General features: G+C 37.4%; 1 protein-coding gene across 2 annotated transcripts; it reads left to right on the top strand.

Annotated features, from left to right (window-relative positions):
* Positions 1-379: 379 nt before the first annotated feature.
* On the top strand, positions 380-18,355 carry LOC132129367 (rho guanine nucleotide exchange factor 19-like). Of its 2 annotated transcripts, none has more exons than XM_059540933.1 (16): positions 380-1,140; positions 10,157-10,790; positions 11,215-11,733; positions 11,877-12,009; positions 12,102-12,181; positions 14,364-14,602; positions 14,710-14,870; positions 14,979-15,131; positions 15,246-15,375; positions 15,542-15,616; positions 15,690-15,779; positions 16,149-16,312; positions 16,431-16,589; positions 16,735-16,814; positions 17,106-17,210; positions 17,323-18,355. In XM_059540933.1, exons 2-16 carry the CDS (start codon positions 10,178-10,180, stop codon positions 17,478-17,480), a joined length of 2,859 nt encoding a protein of 952 aa, XP_059396916.1. In that variant the 5' UTR covers positions 380-1,140; positions 10,157-10,177; the 3' UTR covers positions 17,481-18,355. The 2 variants fall into 2 exon arrangements, with proteins under 2 accessions (XP_059396916.1, XP_059396917.1); XM_059540934.1 differs by having other exon boundaries at positions 10,154-10,790.
* Positions 18,356-20,135: the final 1,780 nt, after the last annotated feature.

Here is a 20,135-nt window from a genome sequence, read left to right as displayed (position 1 = left end):
GGGTCCTGAGTGCGTTCTCTACAGAATGCGCTCAGGACAGGTTGGACATTACAGTGAATCAGAAGTAAAAAAAAAAGATATAAATACTGTTCAGTTTCTTGCACAGACCGATCGATTCACGTCTTTACACATCAATGTATCGTCACGAGCCGCAGGGTTTAATTTGGTTTTGTTTGTTTTTTTTTTTATCTCAAAACCTTCCACTGAATAACTGATAACTATAACAGTTTGAGTTAAAAATCTTGGTTTGGGTTCTACTGAAGAAACAAAGTGACCTACATCTTGGATGCCCTGGGGGTAAGCAGATATATTTTTGGGGGGTGAACTATCCCTTTACGTGAATAAATGAGGTGTGTAAAAGGGAGAGGAGTTAAAGAAGATTTAAAGAGCATATCTGAGTGAGTTTTGGCATGCCCTCTCAGCTACTTGATGTCTTCAAACTGGTGATACTTACCTAATTATACACACACTTACATGCACTCACTCGCATGCATGGAGGGTTATTCGCATACAGTCTCTTCCCACCCTCTATCTCACGCCCCCATCAAACTAACCCTCCTATCCGACTGCCTGCTATCCACTTGCAAAGTACTGCTGTTGACACACAGGAATCCAGACCCACCCACGTACACGCACACACTCACTCATGCTCTTTCTCCCTCCTTGGCAGGAAGGACTCTCCTATGAACCAGACGACAACTTGCGCCTCTCTCCTTTTTCTCTGCTGGCAGGTGTTAGAAATAAAACCATAAATAAGTGCTAGAGGGAGCAAAGACAGCAGGGAAGAGAGAGAAGGAAATATGTCTGGCTTCATTTTTTTTTGCTGGAGAGAGGGGGAAATATGATGGAAAAGGAATGATGAGGAGTAATCTGTATTTTTGAGTAGCTAGAGCAGTTATTAGGGTTTTATTACTGTCAACTGTATTTTTGTGTGTGAAGGGGATTGATAAGAACACTTGGATCATCTTGGCTCAAGCTGCAACGTTGTGAGTTGGAGAGAAATTAAGCGGAAACAAAGTAACCGAGAGGAAAACAAGGCATTCATGGACACTATACCACCTCAGCCACAATCCTGAATGAGTTGGATTCGCACACTGGAGTTGGACCCCATCCAGCCCACAGTACACTAATACAAATGAGGTACTGTTTTATTTTTATTTTTATTTTTTGTGCAGTAAATCCAAATCTGTGGAGATCTGTTGCATTTTAGAAGATGTCACCAAAGACTGTGTATTTTGTGTTAAACTAGCTTTATATGTTCAGTGGACCAACAGTCTGAGACCAAGCTGGAAATCTGGGATTCAGAATCAAATCTAGGAAATAAATGAAAAGCCTTAGGATTTTAAAAACAAAGAAACAATGCAATGAAAAATAAATATTTCAGATGCACTATTTCTAGGTCACTAATCAAGTAAATGTAGCATTGATCTTGTGAACTACTTTGTGCAGACAGTCAGATGTTCTTGCTTCCACTGAAGTTTAAGATTCTGTTAAGATCATCTTAAATCATGATTGAGAATATCAGGTTTAACACAAACCTGTGGACTTCATGTAGCTTGTGTGCTGCTTGGCATACTAAGGAGGTATGAAATTCATATCAGTTTTTCAATTCAAATTCACTCACAGTGTTGTTCATATGAAAATATTCACAATAAATTAAATAAATTAATTGTCTTACATTTGTATTTTATACATAAGTTTGTATTTTTATTATATAACAAAAGTCAGCTTTAAATGTATTTTATTTATTTATTTATTTTAATTAAAACATTGTCACTAGTGGACTCAGGTTTTTTATTTGACCTGGTTGTTAACTGCGGCTGAATTTTTATTTTGTCTATTGGTAATTCTTGAAATTGTAATATTGCTGCCAAAAGAATTATGACTGGCTTCCTGTTTACCGGGTGACACAGTGTTTGTTTAAGGTCACTAAACTTTTATTATATCATTTATATCTGTCCTGCTGGGTTGTAATGCCAAACATTTTTTTCCTGCTTGAACAGATGCTCATGCATGGAGTATAATGTTTTGATTTGCCACTCATCACCTGCATAGACAAATCTCATGATACACCTGGGATATAAAATCCTAGTAGAGCAAGCAGAAACACTGTCCTCCAGCACTGCTGACAGATATCAAATCAGATGCAAATATACCTGTGCTACCGATCGCTTGCAAGCTACTTAATATTGCATGCATAATAGTGTGATAGATTGCGCAGGATATGAGCCCTGAATATTCTACTGCTTCAGGGAGCAGATATGGTAAGTGTGTGCATACGTGAGCTTCTGTTGATGTGAGGGGCAGGTGACTGCATGTCTGGAACACTCTGGAAAAGAACTGCACATTGATAGATGGCAGCACAGCCATGAACTCAGTGTCAAGAGTTCTTTTCTCTGTGTAACTATAGAAATGTCCGTTTTTTGTTGGGCTTTGTGCTGGTCAGGTATCTTCATATAAACAGTTGATTATAAAATACTTAAATATACACAATTAATTGTTTGACATAGGAATGAAGACATATGCATTGATTTTGCATTGATGAACTCATAAAACCTAATTAAGTTCCCAGATATGTGTCATTTACATATTAACTTTGTCCCAGATCGGTTTATTAGGAGAATAAAAAAAATGACACAAATGAGATCATTGTTGATCTGCTGTAAAAGATTAGAAAGCTATAAAATATTTATGGATAGCAAAGTCCAGATGATTTGCTCTTAGGAGAGTTTGTTAGAAATGTTTGTTTTAATTTTGATAGGGTTTAATATTACTTTTAGTTTAATTGAACTTTGTTTTTTAAATATACTATTTATTTATTTATTGAATTAAAAATATCTAGTGTTATTTTATTAAAATGTAAATGCTAAGCTAGGTTTAGTAATTTTAGGAATTACATTTATTTATAATCATATATATATATATATATATATATATATATATATATATATATATATATATATATATCGATGTTATGAAATAACATGGCAGTTCATCCAGTAAAATCACTATTACATCTACATCTGTTTTTAAACTGGAGATCTGTCTACTTGCGTGATTATTTACTTACAATATAATCTTCCATTAAAGTCATGATTAATAGAGTCCTGTAGCATCATTATTTTGTGTCTGTTAATGTGTGTTCCTTGTCTGTTTTCTTATAAGGTCATACAGACTGATTGTTTCATGCCATGTGTGGAGCATGTGTTTTAGTGAGTGTTTTCTTTTCTTTCTGAGCAGGAGGGTGTGACATCCTCTTTATGACCTAGCACCTGTCTGATGGAAGGCTTTATGTTCTCCTCTACACTACTGTTCGGGAATAGAAATGATCCAGCTGCCCAGAGGAAATTATTAAAAAGCAGGAACCTTGCAGCTTAAACTGGCTTCATAACATCCAAGTTTAGACCATTTGCCTGGAAACAGTTCCTTTTAATGTGAGTCATGAAATAATGCCCACATGAGGATGTGGCGTAAAAAAAAAAAAAGTATCATGTCACAATAAAATCTCCCTGCCTTATTCATTCTCATCCTGTATAGCCTCAGAAACCATTGTCTGCACCATTGGACGTGTAAGAGATATCCTTTTAGTATTAGAGTGATTATATCCCTCAAAAATGGGTTCTTTTTGAATGTAGTAAGATCGGGTGATTTTTATATGCGCAGATAAGAAGGACCTGGTGACCTTTTTGAATTCTCTGTGAAACTATTCCTTCATCTCCATTGACATCTGACTAAAGAGCCATGAAGTCACTGAATTTGTAAGAGAGGTGAGCTTTTAGGATGTGTGTTTGAGCATGGATGGATCTCACAGGGTGTGGTTTGATGGTGCTGTGCTTTAGTCATTTTGGCAGATATTAACATCAGAGAGGTAGTGGGGGCGGCCAGACCCTTGGAATGTCTATCGTAACCTGTGGCTTGCAACTCCTCAGCTGTGCCAGTCTGTGTGTGTGTGTTTGAATGACTCATTGCATTTTTATAGTTCACTACAGGTCTGGATAGCCCATATATGTCGGTAGAGATAAGAACAGATTGGAGGGAGCAATAGATAGCACGCCATGTTTGGTAACAATACAACTTATTTGGCACATGTACAAGGAAAATGCACTGTTTTTTACTCTTTAAGGTCAATGTTAAGACGTCAGATCAATTAATTGCTTAAAAATGCATTAAAATTGCAATGAGTATACATCTGCGATGAGCATGTTTGTAATTTCTGAATTAAAATTCATCTAGGATTGACGACAAAGTAAATTAATATCAGGGTGATATAAGTGTCTGGGTTTCATATTGAATAAAAAAAGGAGATCTTATTAGGTACTGTAGATTACACTTGGAAATACATCTAATTATGAAAGTAACATGGTAGTATTTCTTAGAATTTTTCATATACATATGATATTTGATTAATTTTAATTGAATGATTATTTATATACAGTATATGTATATTTAAAATACATATAAATATATAATATATTATTTTATATAAATTATATATTAAAATAATGATTAAGATATACTCACGTGTGCTTTTTACTTTGCCATAAATGTGCTTTTTTTTGTTACACCAAATTTTAGAGACATTTTTACTTTATTGCTCTTTTACGCCATTGACCCACATGCCACGATATATAAATATGGTAATAAATCAGTACGATGCTTTCCATTGTATTCAGTTACCATGGTACTACTTATGTCATGTGAGAAATTGTTATTTGTATCTTTTGACCTTAGAGTAATGCATGCAATTTCTGAGACTGATTTTCAGTTCATTCTATTCCAAAATGCAAACTCTAACTCCTCCCCGTCCCTCCTGGTCTGTCCTGTGTAAGGAGCACCTGTCAGTTGGAGGCAACAGCCTGATTCTGTATCTGCACCTACATGTACCAGAGTTGCAGTCTGGGGAAAAGGACGCCATGCCACACCCAGTAATACTCTGTTCTCGCTCTTCACGTGCAACAACGTTCTCTCCTCACTTACCTTCAGCTTGCAGAGTTAAGGTCAACAGGGCTACTCGGGGTGGAATGGGTATCTAAAGCCCCTTCACTCAACTCTGTTAGACTTGCCTGGCCTTAAAGGGCTTGTAAGGGCTGAACAACAACAACAACAAAAAAAGCAGAGCTCACCTGCGGAATGAACAGATGGTGACGGAAGAGGTTTGGGGAGCAATAAGAACAGACGTTGTTTGTGTGACTGCACGCTATTAGTGCCTACCCCAATGGTCAGCACAGATAGGATGCAGACACACAAATAAGGCCTGTTCTTGTTGCATGGGTATAGACAGACGAGACTCTTTGTTTGTACTCGGGTACAGCTTACTGGGCAATTTAAGTGGAATGACAGAAGCGCAGTTATTTGGGGAATGTGGAAAGTGTCAGAGATCTTTGTTGGGAGTGGGGGTCGACCATGATAATGAACTTGCTTTTCTTCGGCCAACAAAAGGCTTAATGGTTAACCATTTAAATTGTGTCCTCATTTTGCTTTTACAAACGACCATTGGATTGCAAGACTATACTATAAAAGAAACAGGTTATGATTGTTGTAATGTGTTGAAAGGCACTAGCCTTCCAAGGAACCTTTGATGGTTTTAAAACACATGATCGTTTGCCTATTAGAAGCTTATAAGTTCTTAATGACAGGAGGTGCGGATATCTTGACATATTTTTATGTATGATTGCACAAATGTGTGTCAGGGCAGGAGTGGATGAGTTTTTGAGGTTTTGCATGGTGCACATATTTGTCTTTGTCTATGAAAAGTGGTCCTGAAAAAAGCCAAGCCCTAGGGGTATGTGTAAAAGGCTTTTTTTTCTTGGCTCTGCTCTGCACACACCTGTTTGGTTACGCAGCCTGCAAGCTTTTCAGGTGCTCGGCTGGCTTGGCTCTAATGTTAATAAAATAATTTGTGTGAGTTTTATTACATGGACTGACCTAAATAAAGTCTCTCAGAGAAAATCTTAAGGAATACCAGCAATACATGTATTATGTGTTGATTTCCCATTCTTTTTTTAAAACGCATTGAAATAAAATTTAGTATAGCACACAATGTTTTTTTGTTTTTGGTTAATTTAATGAACCATTATTTTACCTTCTTTATTTTACATAATATTCATGGATTAACTATAATTTATTCTTCGTAAATAATTTTTAATAAAAAAAAAAAAAAAAAACCTTTAGACTGTTTATACTGCACCACTTGTGCATTAAAATTGTTATATCTGCATGTTAAAATGTCACAAACACTGATTTTGGTCTGCTGCATGGTCTGCAAGGTGTATGCAGTATAGTGATCACATTTCAAAACAAGCTGTTCTGAGTGACTAGTCTTTACCTGTCCATAATAAAGCAGAGGGAGGGGGAGCATTTGCCTGGCTCATTACACCTACTGAGCAGTGAGTGAAAGAAAACAGGAAGATGAGTGTGACGTAAATGGCCTGGTGAAAGTAGGTCATCTTTTCAATGTGACAAATTTAACGGCATGTTAAAGAACTGATTGAGCTGTATAAATCTCGCAAACATCAACAGGGATAATGAGTGTCATGTTAGTTTTAGTTGTAAAACATGATACTTAAAACAAAGAGAAGTTTTTAAACCCATATATGAACATTAAGAAGTAATGCTTGCAATAAAAAGCATTTTAGTTTTTACAATTAAACCTTCAAAGAGATTTAAAAGCTCTGATATTTTAATGATAGACTAAGCAAGTGCCTAACCAAACCTAGACTTTATTGTGAAGCAATGCAGTACCTCCTTAAATATCCTACAGATGGATTATTCAGTCTGAACAATGTTAAATGTAAAAAACGTAAAATCATTGTAATAATTGTTCTTTGTTTCCACACTCAGCGCTTGTGCATGTGTGCTTAAACACTCCTGTATTTGACTGGGTGTGTCTAGTATGGGAAGTTTTAATGTTGAAAGAAAGTGAGTGCACAGATGTCCTAAAGATCTGGTAACATTTTTCTTTAAGATGAGACCGTGGGGTTCAAGGTGGTCTAAAGAAGCTCAGCTTGTTAGAACAATACCTTAAACCAGGTATTGTTACACCTATGAGTTTTTCTCTCTGTTGTGCAGGAGTTGAGAGGGTTGAGGGCAATGTCAATGCTTTGTGAATGTGGAAAGGGATTTCAGTATCTGTCTTGATGGACTAGGTAGAGGAAGGCCTCAGGCACTTTGAGGGATCAGTCCCCACACCAAACATAAACAAAGAAGTGTTCTTCAACTCCAGATGTCCTCACTCACCCCATCAGAATTTAAAGCTCCTATATAATCTGCAATGAAATTATAATCTCTACAATTTTGAATGATCAAAACCTGAATGATTTGAAGTAATGATGAGCATATATTCTTCAGTGAACTATCCCTTTAATATGTGACTAATTATGCCTGTTTTTTGTTTGTTACCCCTTGCATATTGCCATCAAGTTGTAGCAGCTGAAAATGAGCTGAAGTGTGAGTGTGAAAGGCAAATGCCATGATGCACCTTGGATCTGAGCTCACCGTCACAGGCCAATTAGACCAGCAATGTAAAATACAAACATAAGCCTGTGATACCACACTGTTAGACCCTGAGCTCAAACAAACAAACAATTCTATTTGTGGTCTTTTTGGTGCTTTCATTGTGACTTTCAAAAATGTGTATACTATAGTTATTTCTATTATGACAACTCTGAAGATTTTCACATGGTAATGGATATGACAATGTTAGTGTATTTGCGGAGTTAGTCTTGGCGGAATAGATCTGCTACGCTACTGAATTGCTGCTACTGTTGGTCATTGCTGTTCTCGTAGATGATTTCTGCTGCTGCAAAGCAATTACAGGAACTTGCTGCTGCCAGCAGATGATACGGTGCTGTGAGTATTTAAGACATACTGCTGCCACACAAATAGCGTATAAAATAACCCGTGGCAGATCTATACAGGTGGAGCTGGGGAAGGTGGAGGGTTTCCTCCAGTGGATGCGAACCAGCCATTTAACTGTAAAGCAGTAAGCTTATTGGCTGTATATGCTACATGAAACAATCAGCCTGTGCCAAGTAGTTTAAGGCTGTGAATATCACCAGTTTTAATTAATGACCCATCTGCCTGCGCCGTCTAGAGTTTCATGAAAGAACCTGGCATTTATAAAAAAAATTATTTTACACAAAATTTTACCTCATTGTGACTGTTGACATTGCTGGATGTTTTAGCTATATTTGTGGATTCATGTGGTTCCTAACAGCCTCCATTGGCTTTTGCAGCATTGTTTTCTTTAATTATATACTGTAGCTGCAATGAAGATGGTTGTTTTCTATTCATTTACTTTGTTTACGCCCTGACTTACAGGAACCCTCCAAAATTACAGGGTGAATGTATACAACAAAGACTAAAACATAAAGAAATAATATGTTGAGAACATGGAAAATTACATGGTGGATTTTACTAAATATTGCAAAATGGGTAAGACATCAAACTGAATGTATGGAATAGTTGTATTGTAATGGGTTGTAATTCCATGTATTATTGAATTTATTTTATAGTAATAGCTATGCACAGCCTTCACACAATTACTCCTGCTATTTGTACAGTACATTTAATTTGTGTAGCACAGTAAAGAGTTTTACAGTTACATTTTACCACAGATTTGCGTGCATGATTTAAAATACTTCTAAGTGACAGGATTTATAGCAAGAAAAACCGTAAGGCAAATGTGAGATTGTTAAAGCATTGCCTTAATAACTCTTTGGCTATTGGCTTAGATTATCTAAAAGCCCGCACGATCATTAAATGAGCAGAAAAGATAAGTCATTTCAGAGGATGAAATAAAAAAATTACATTTTGATTACAGATTACAAAGACATTAAACGAAGAATAACAACTTTTTATTTATTATTATAATTTTTATTTCAGTGTGCATGTAAAGAATGCAGATTCATTCCTTAAATCTCACATTTAACAGCATTCTCTATCTGGAGAAATAAAGGGACCATTGTTTAGAGTTGGGAACAGGAAACCATTTGTGCAGTGTGTTTGTTGTACAGATGTGAGTATAGTTTTTATCAGTAGAGGATCATATTGTGTTTTTTTTGTGGATCATGTTGAATCGTGCTGTTGGATTTAGCTCTGTGTACATTCAGCTTTAAAAGAGAAATTGAGATGGGAGAGACTCAAAAAAATAGATGTACTACAGATGTTGTTTGATGGTTTAAAGATTATCAATATATTGTTTCAAAACGATCACATTAAACAATAATTTATATAGTTTTAAATGATATTTTTTTTGGTTGATGACATGCAGACACCCAAATTGCATGTAAGGAAGAGTTTAAGGCACCTAGGGGCTAACCCAACAAGCAAAGTTTGGTGCATTTAATCTCCAAGTTTAGAAAACATCTTTCTTTATTTCATGGGTCATTGAATAAGGCAGATATGGATCATCAGCACTGACAAGTTGTTGAGCCTTTATTGCTTTAATAGCCCAGGAAATGTCATAGCTCAAGCTATCTCAGGTTTGCCTGTCCCTCAGGGCAAGACACTGAATACTAATAAGTGTTGCTTCTCCCATGACCTAGATTTGTTTGGGTAAATAGAGAGGTGTTTGGAAACATGGGAAATATATTTATGGAAAAAACTCTTCCAAAATGACCTTCTCAGTCAGGACCTTTTCAAGAAGCATTCCTTCACAGATATAAGCTGCTAGCAAGACTAGACACTTGACCATTTTCATAGTTGGAGAGAATGGAGTGTTCTCGTATGACTGCCTTGATATCTTCATGCAGAAGCTGCACTACAGAAGCAGTTTTGAGTAAGGAATCCAGTTGTAAATGATGTAGACAAGTATAGAGGATGAGGGTTGCGTGCTGAACTCTTTAATTAGAAAAGGAAGATGCAGCAGCAACTGAGCCAAGTCTGCCACAGGGGGAAAAGCAGAGGCTGTCCAGAGAGACTTAACTTTACCCAGTGGAACACCAAATCCACTAAGAACTGCAGAGATGAGCCAAGCTTTACTGTGAATAAATCTATGCTGGCACAACAAAAACATCGGCAAGAGGGATCTACTCCACTATGCTCAAATTTGGAGATGCAGTGTCTGTCAAGACAATAGTTATGTGGGTGATAGTTATGTAAGTTATAATATCTAAAAAATTTTCTGTCTGTTTTTGTTTCATAATTTTCTAAGCAGTACCCATGTGCTTTCTGAGCTATGCTTCCCGGCTATGGATTCTCTCCTCTCCTTGATGTCCAGCCTCACCTCCAAGCATTCCATTGCAGAGGCGAGAGCTCTGACATGTGGTTCCCAGGCTCAGTGGAGACACAGGGTCTGAGTGACTCTAGGGAAGGTAGGCCTCTCCTGCGACAGCATCAACACATTGCTGTGTGTCAGCAAGAGACGTTGGCCTTCATTGACCTTCAACAGCCGAGCGTTAATGGTTTCCAATCACAGACACTGGAAAACTGTACTTCCTCTCTTTGCTCCAAGCCTGTTAGATGCAATGGAAATGGTTCAACTGATTTTGTCGAGACTGGGAGTACAGACACAACACTAGACAATTATTTGACCCAGGATACCAATAATGTGGAAGGGGTTCAGGATCAGATGTGGACACCCATTACTGCCAAACCTGAACCAGGAGTTGAGGGTCTCAGTTCTCTAGATTTGTCTCTGCCTCTATCCCCTACATATGAACCTGAGAACAGGAACTTTTTGGAGCCTCAGCAGCTGAGCTCCCCCCCTTCCTCCTCAGATTTCCAGAGTCGGGATCCGTGTCGCCTTCAAAGACGAACCTCTTTGGGATCCATAAAGGAGAAGTCCATAAGTAAGTGCCTCTTTCACTTAAGTCTTGCCACATTGTTCCTACATTCCTGCTTTAAACAACAAATAGTTTGTCACAGTGCAGGGTTACTTTCACCAATCTTTAAACTGTGCATGTAGATGATTCTGCTTAGTGCAGTCCTTAATAGCATGCTAAGCTTCTTTCAGATGTTTTAATACACTGCGACAGTGGTTCCTAAGCCTGTCCCTGGAGGCTCCTATATACAGTACACATTTTGGATGTTGGAATCTCTGGAAACAGGTTAAATCAAGCTTGTAATAAGGGAGATGTCCAAAATCTTTGCTTTTGACAGGCCTCCACCAATATGGCTAAAGCTTGGACTACTGTGCAAAGTGATTGTGTCTTTTAAAACTAGAGATGAATGTACAAGTGGATAGTTCCACTCAATATGCCTTTCTGTTAACAGGGCGCAAGATGAGGGTGTACTCTCCAGACACTCTGAGTGATCGGTCTATCAACAGCCCAGGTGTGGAGTGTGATTACCTGCTTCCAACATCCTTCGAATCATTCGTAGAAGGAGGCCTTGGCATGGTGGGTTCTACCATACCCACATCTCATAGTTCCAGCTCTCTCCCAGGGGTAGATGAGGACCTCTCTCTTATCTTACCAATGCCGCCAAAACCTTTCTTAGACCGCCCTCAGGAGGATGCCAGATTGGAGGGGGACACAAATGATGGGGGGAGGCAGAGGTTGGGCCTGGAGGACCGTGGGTCTCTGGAAGGCCCTGCCCTTAACAGTGGGACCTCACTGTCTCTGTCCCGTTCTCGTTCAGCAGATGAGCGCCGGCGCTTCTCTGCCTCTGAGCTCATCTCTCGTCTACAACTCTCCCAGAGGAAAAACTCTTTTACCCTTAAGCTGGGCAAGTCTCTTTCTGCTCGTGTGGCCTCCCGGGAACGCCACCTGTCTGGAAACCTCAGCTCAGACTGTAAGTGACTCATCAGGACTGATCTGACTAATGAAAGACTTTATTGTGAAAGTCTTGTGCTGCGATGTCATGATCACACTTCAGTGTTATATTTTCAGCTCAATTCCTTTTGTATACCTTCTCCCTCTCTTGTCTGTTTGTAGACAAACCCAACTCCAGACATCACTTCTCAGGGGGATCAGGTGACAGTGCACCACATAGTCCAGTGGGGTCTGCGCCACCTCTGCCCTCTCCTGACTGTAATCTGCCACAGCAAAGGAGGATTTCCAAGCAAAGGTGGCTCTAAAACTCAGCTAGAGAACAAAAGTAGTGAGTAGAATATAATACATTCTGTTTTAACATTTAACATTTGTACCGGTTTTTCACAGTATGAGAGAGGTTTCCATTGATGAGGATGGAGACAGTCCTCCCAGTAGCTCTAAACGCTTATCACGCTTCTTGCCGAACTGTAAGTCCAATAAACAACAAATCTGGAATTTTATATATATATATATATATATAGTCATGGCCAAAAGTATTGGCAGTGACATAAATTTTGTGTTTTGCAAAGTTTGCTGCTTAAAGCTACAGTAGTACGTAAGTTTTGCCTCTTTGTTGCCATCTATATTTGAAAACCTGGAATTGCAGTTCCTTGCGGAATTATATTCCATGCGTGGGTTGTGATCTAGCGCAGATGAATCTGTTTTGAGGTGCATGTGTCAGTCACCGCACCAGTGTGGATATTCACTGTACTTCGTAATTACAGATTCTAGCCTAGATCTTGGAATATATGACCCAAATAAGAATATTCACCATATATTGTCATCTGAACAAGTAACAAGTCTGCCACGCTTTGTTCTGACCAACTGAGGAAAAAAGCAGTACAATAAACCACGCTACCAATGGTGATTTACTCTAACGATCGATTAGCTCATATTACATCAAACCCTGCAAATTATTATTATTGTTATACTTTATTCTCAAATTATTAATGTTAACGACATATAGTGTGTATTAGCATGTAGATTTCATTTTCTGTACAGTCTAATCACTAATTGTCACATCATTCGAATTTCATATTAAGAAATTATTTTAACCCAAAAAGAAAACTATGCTCCCATCGAACTCGTTGTCTTTAAAATAAACACAGGCTATCTGTAATCAGAAGCACATTTAAAACTGGAATATAATTTTATCTAATTCACATGTGTTTCATAAAATTCTTTCTTGATTACAATCTGCCTTCAAAATGATTTTTTGACATTTAATTATTTAAGCTGCTGTGGGAATAGGCTATAATTAAATGATCTGCCACCTGCAGGATCCTCACATGCGATAGCCTAGTATCCGGGACAACTTCTTTATGTTTACAGACCTGACATAATGATGCAGTGCCATGCTCGAATTTCCTGTGAATACCCGAACCACTCAAATTATAAAACATTATTATAAATTAACCGTTGTGAATCGGGCTAAAGTAAGGCGATAGTTTTGAACACTGGCTGGTTATGTGCTTGCTGAGATATTGATTTTGGATCATTTTTATCCAAAAAAAAAGTTACGGACTGTAGCTTTAAGCTGTTGTAGCATTCATTCACATTTTTCTAGTTCAGTTTCTAGATTGCTAAAAGCTTCATTGGCCAAAAAATAAATAAAGAAATATTTTTTTTTTCAATTTTTTTTATCCTGACACAAAATGACCTGCTAACATTAATTGACTAATCGAATCGGCAGCAAATGTGAAAGTGTGGGTTAATCACTATCATACTAATTAGATTGTAAGAGCAGAGTGATTGCTATAAAAGGAGGGAAGAAGCGCTTCCTATCATTGTGTTCTTGTTAGCGCTTTGCATCAAAATGGCCTCACATGCAAGGAAATTGCTACAAAGAATATTGCACCTGAAAGAACCATTTACCGTATCATCAAGAACTTCAAGGAGAGAGGTTCAACTGCAGTGAAAAAGTCTTCAGGACGTCCCAGAGTGTCCAGCAAGCACCAGGACAGTCTCCTCCTGAGGAGTCAGCTACAGAATCGTGTCTCCACCAGTGCAGAGCTTGCTCAGAAATGGCAGCAGGTTAGTGTAAGAGCATCTGTACACACAATGAGGCCAAGACTTTTGGACAATGGCCTGGTGTCAAGAGAAAAGAAGCCATTTCACTCCAAGAAAAACTTCAAGAACAGACATTTTGCAGGAAGTACACTGATTGGACAGCAGAAGACTGATAAAAAAGTTATTTTCTCTGATGAAGCTACATCTGGGGCATCAAGGAAAATCGATTGTTCGGAGAAGAGAAGGTGAACGCTACCATGAGTCATGTGACATGCCAGCAGTGAAGCCCACAAATTGTGATCAACTCCAAGAACTAATAAGGCAAGAATGGATCGCCATCATTCAGGATTTGTCCCGCATGCCAGAGGTTATGTAGAACAAGGGTCAACACTGTAAATACTGACTCATTATATATTTTTGGCCAATAAAAGCTTTTAAAACTTATGATATGCTTATCATTGTTTTCCAGTATAACATAGAAACATTACTGAAGCATCAAACTTTGCAAAACACAAAATTTATGTCACTGCCAAAACTTTTGGCCATGACTGGATAGATACAGTTTTATTTACCAGTTTTCTCTTCCTCTCTCTCTTTCAGTGATTTTGTATCAGGAATACAGTGACGTTGCTATTAACAGAGAGATACAGAGGCAGCAGGGGGCGGAGCCAGGAACCGACGAAGAAAGAGGAGACTCTGTGTCCTCTGGCAACCTTTCCCCATCCAGTTCATTCCGCTCATCTCGAGGCTCCGCCTTTTCCCTTTGGCAGGATATTCCTGATGTTCGGTCCAGTGGACAACTTGACAACTTCAGCAATGAAGAGCGTAAACTGCAGGAGGTGACTCCACATTCAGAAAGTCTGTTTTTCTTTTTTTTTTTATCAACCAGCACATTTTGCTGAGAAAAAAACAATACATTTTATCTTGACTTGTTTTCTCATTTCAGGCCAAGTTTGAGTTGGTGACGTCGGAGGCCTCATACATACGCAGCTTGTCTATTGTAGTTGACCACTTTATGATGTCTCCTGAGCTGTCTGAGTGTCTTGGGACACAGGAAAAGCAGTGGCTTTTCTCAAAACTGCCTGATGTCAAAGAAGTCAGTGAGAGGTGATTTAAGGAAAATGTTTGCTATTTTTGAAAGAGTAAGCCTTCATCAGAGACGTAAACTATCCCTGTTTTTTTCTCTCTCCCATTCATTTCTCCTTATGTCCAAAGATTTCTTCAAGATTTGGAACATAGATTAGAAGAGGACATTCTGCGTTTTGATGTGTGTGACATTGTCCTGGACCACTGTCCTGCACTGCGGCGGGTTTATCTGCCTTATGTCACCAATCAAGCATATCAGGAACAGACCTATCAGCGGCTACTGTAAACAGTGTTTTACCGTAAAACAGTTATCTAACAAGCATAACAATCCATGTGTTGCATATTGCATTATTGACATTAAAGAAGTTTATTTGTTTGCATGTTGTGTTTTCTTAGGCAAGAGAATCCCCGTTTCCCGGGAATCCTTGCCCGTCTGGAAGAGGACCCAGTGTGCCAGAGGCTGCCTCTTACATCATTCCTTATCCTTCCTTTTCAAAGGATCACACGCCTCAAAATGCTTGTGGAGGTATTCCACCATGCGCTTCCAAAAGTGACAATGATAGAGAGCACAGATTCAATTTTTTATATTTTATATCTTAAAAATTGAAAACTTTAAAGCTTTAGAACAAGGCTTCCAAAATGTATTAATTAAATGTATTAATTATCTTGTGATAATGAATTGTCCATTATAGAATATCCTAAAGAGAACAACGCCTGGATCACGAGATGAGGACACTGCCACCAAAGCACTTAATGAGCTTAAAAAGGTGAGTAAAGTAAGAAAGGACCAGGTTTTAGGAAAATATGAAAATGAAAACTAAATCTGCTCTGTTTCAATAGATTATAAAGGAATGTAACTCTAGTGTGCAGAGCATGAAGAGGATGGAAGAACTAATTCATCTAAACAAGAAAATTCACTTTGAGGGCAAGGTATAACATTTGGCATTCATTTTAATGTTTAATTAGATATGTACTGTACTGTATATCATGCAGGGGCATCTGAAACCAATTTTTATTTATTTTTATTGAGGTGCCAGTGGCAGCCCTGACTTATTTTGTGCCATTCGCAAAATTATTATTTTTTGACTACTTTAGATTTACATTTGATCAAAGACTTCACTTACAATAATTATCAAGTATAACGTACAAAATAAATATTTGGTTTTGGAAGTTGCATTCAAAATCCTCTTCGAAAGGTGCAAAATCAGTTGGAATGAGCATGACACTTCTGGCATCGTGTTTTCATATTACTGGCTTGTCATTGTGTGTGGTTTTTTTTTTTTTTTTTTTTTTTTTTAGATTTTTCCTCTAATCTCTCAGTCTCGCTGGCTGGTCAAACATGGTGAACTGCTGGAAGTGGACACACAGAACTTGAGTATTTCTGGGTCTAAGTTTAAAGTTTCCACTCGGCCTGTGTACCTTCACCTGTTTAATGACTGTCTTCTGTTGTCCAGAAGGAAGGAGTAAGTCTAATGGGAAAGAGAGAACAATTTTTTTGCAAATGTGTCAACCCATTTGAAAACCTTGTGTAAATTATAATAAGTCTGCTACAAAATCTGTCCCTTCTCTACACGGTCACAGCACATGGAAGTTCATGGTGTTTGTACATGCAAGGATTGAAGACCTCAAGGTGAAAGATCTAAGCCAGAAGCTTCAGGGAATCCCAGGCTTCATCTTCTATCTGCAGTTATGTGAGGGACAACAGCTAAAACACCAGATTCTGCTCAAGTCGCCCACAGAGTGAGGACATTCACATCATTACAAAATATTAAGATCTAAAATGAAAACAATTTTTCCACACATTAGCATATTGAAAATATGTCCTTACAGGATGCATAAAAATGAAGTCTAAAACTAAGTCAAGAACATGTTGTTTTATATGTAGGAGCAGCAAACAGAGGTGGATAACTGCTATGTTTCCCTCCGATCTAAAGACAGCTATTGAGCAGACCAATGAAAATGATGGTGTGTAAATTCTTTGTCTCCCTCTTGTCATGCATTTCAGATTTAACTACATTTCAAAAAGTGGATTTTGCGTTCCACAGCATAGCATGCAGGTGTAAACAACAAAAGACTGAGTATATAATGACTGTTAATTTTGTGGTAAACCATTCCAATAATATCTTGACAACAAATCCAGTGATCATCAGTTCTCATTATTACCCCTAGCGTTTTGTGGACAGTCTGCCTTGTGATGCTAAGACTTATGTTTTCATAGAAAATATTTCAACTTCATGTCTGCGTTTGTCTGTGCAGATCTATCTCAAGTCCAGTGCATAAAGAGCTACCAGTCTCAGGAGCATGATGAGTTAACGCTGGAGAAGGCAGACATCCTTCAAGCTGTAACGATTACAAGTGATGGTGAGGAAAATCTTTTCCCTTCCTCTGGCTACACTCCATTTCCCCTTTGAAGAAGAGAAGCTGGAGGACTGCAATGTAGAGAAAAATGACCTTGTATGTTTTCAATTCACAGGGTGGGTAGAGGGGATCCGGTTGTCGGATGGAGAGAGGGGCTGGTTCCCCAAAACTTACGTGGAGGAGATCACAAGCCTCAGTGCTCGTTTGCGAAACCTCCGTGAAAACATTCGCATTAAATGTGTCTCACAAAAATTAGAGGGAGAGACTCTCTGAGACCTTGAAGTATGGGACATTGTTTTACCTAAAGCTTGTTGTATCATCTGGTTTCCCAAACCAGAATAAATTTCTGTGAATATTCCAGATTTCCATGGCTAACATTTTAGCTTTAGTAAGGTATGCTGTAAAAATCTAAAATTTATTGCTGATAGGATAAATAAAACTATGCAACGCATCCATGGAGGACTTAAAGTGACGCATAAAACACATCTAATTAATTTATTAAATTGAAAATAAAAATGCATATAAATCACTTTGCAAAGTTTTACAAATATATTTAAAAAATGTAATTCATTATTACAATAATGTTTGAATATTAAGATAAAATTATATAATGATGCATTTAAATTTTACAAATGAATTTTGATTATTGTTTCCTTGACAATGGAAAAATGGTTTCATACCCAGCCATTCAAAAGTTTGGGATCAGTAAGATTTGTAATGTATTTTTTAAAGAAGACTATTCTGCTTATCAAGGCTGCATTTATTAGATCAGAAATACAGAAAAAAAACAGTAATATTGTGAAATAATATTGCAATTTAAAATTATGGTTTTCTATTTTAATATACTTTAAAATATAATTTATTCTTGTGATGCTAAGCTGAATGTTCATCAGCGTCATTACTCCAGTCTTCAGTGTCACATGATCCTTCAGAAATCATGCTTAATGTGTGTTTTTCGTTTTTTGGAACCTGTGATATTTTTTTTTCAGGATTCTTTGAATGAAAGGTTAAAAGGAACCGTATTTATTCAAAATATAAATCTTTTGTTATAATATACACTATCATTCAAAAGTTTTCAAAGGTTTTTTTTTTTCTTTCTTTTTGAAATAAATTAATGCTTTTATTCAACAAGGATGTGTTAAATTGATAAAAATTGATTAAAGACTTAATGCTGTTCTTTTTTTAGCATTATTCATCAAAGAATCCTGAAAAAAGCATGACAGGTTCCAAAAAAGAAGAAGAAGAAGAAGAAGAAAAAAAGCAGCACAACTATTTTCAACACTGATAATAAATCATACTAGAGCATATCTGAATTAATTCTGAAGGATCATGTGACTCTGAAGTCTGGAGTAAAGATAATGAAAATGCAGCTTTGCATTACAGAGATTTTAAAGTATATTAAAATAGAAAACCATTATTTTAAATGGTAATACTAATTTACAATATTACGGTTTTTCTGTATTTTTGGTGAAATAACTGCAGCCTTGATGAACAGAGGAGACTTCTTTAAAACATAAAAATCTTACTGATTACAAACTTTTGAACAGCAGTTTATCAATTTTCATTTTAATGAATTAATTATTGATTTCCTCTGGATCCTACTAGTCCCCCTTAATCAATTAAGAGTTTTGCACTTCAGGTTTCAAGTACGGTAGCTCTTCATGCAATATTATCTTGGTTCTTTTCTACTGCTCGCTTGCAAAGAAATGCATGTGTTGTTACTGCATGTAGCATATGGTGCTGTGCTTTCTGACAGTCCACAGACGCACACACACTACTCAAAATACAGCTGCACCAGGCTAACCATGTGGGTGGAGGAAATTTGGATATGTCAGCTGTTAAAATGTTTAGCAAAATAACAAGATCCAAATTAAATGCCTTAGTTTTAGGTGGCATAGCAGCCATTTCACTCTCAAGTGTTTTTATGAGGACTTAAAGTGAGATGTCTAAATAAAATGAGATGTCTTGTTGTTAGCAGATTCACTGAAGTCACACAGTAAAGCTACAGTAAAATACTTGCTTTTACTAATGAAAAATTTGTCCCAAATATTGAACATTTTGACTTGCAACATAAATATTAGTTTATCCCACTAGTCTTCTGTAGATAATCATTTACTTAATAGTGCTGGCATAACAACAGGAAGTGTTCTTTCAAATTATGACCATTATTTATGTCAGTGATTACTGATGTTTGTGAATTTGTTGTTTTGGCAAAGCAGATTTTTTTGGGCAGTTTCTTTGTGGAGTACTGATATCCTGAGCATGTTAAATCACATTTGAAATATGATCCGTAGGGGTGACTTTGTAAATAAAAAAATGCACATATTGAAGCTGAAAGTGTCTCACATGTCTGTCTGAGACCAATACAAAAAACAAGCTGAGCTTTCAGGGTGTGTAAAGTTAACCTTGCTGTAACCAGGATTCCCAGCCACGTATGCACACAGCTACAACAAAGCGTGCCTCATAAACATCAGTTTCATTCCAGGCTCACCTCATATCCCATGGAGCAATAAAGCAGGCGGGTAGCAGGTAAACAGAATAGTTTCTTTGTCACAGCTGTTCTAAGAACCTTGAATGGTTTCCAACTGCTGTAAATCAGAGGTGAAAGACTGCTGAAAAGGAGCTGCAGTTAGAGACAGATAAGAGACGGCTGCAGAGGCCCAGGAATGCATTTCTAATTAAAGCCATGCATCACAGTGAAACATTTCGTATCAATTTTATATAATGCACTGTTCTTAAAATTGTAGTATTGTAGTAGCGAAGTAGCAAATCCATTCATGCAGGTTAAAGTTACTTCTGCTACAGATTTGCAGCAATTATTAGTTACTGTATCTATCTATAGTTTTTTTTTAGCAATTGAAACTGAAGTGGTAACAACTTTTTTTTCGTTCATATTGTGGAAGCAACAATAGCAACCAATGCCTTGTG

The sequence above is a fragment of the Carassius carassius genome, chromosome 46, assembly GCF_963082965.1.
Source record: "Carassius carassius chromosome 46, fCarCar2.1, whole genome shotgun sequence".
NCBI lineage: Eukaryota > Metazoa > Chordata > Actinopteri > Cypriniformes > Cyprinidae > Carassius > Carassius carassius.
This window is presented reverse-complemented; position numbering and strand designations above follow the sequence as displayed.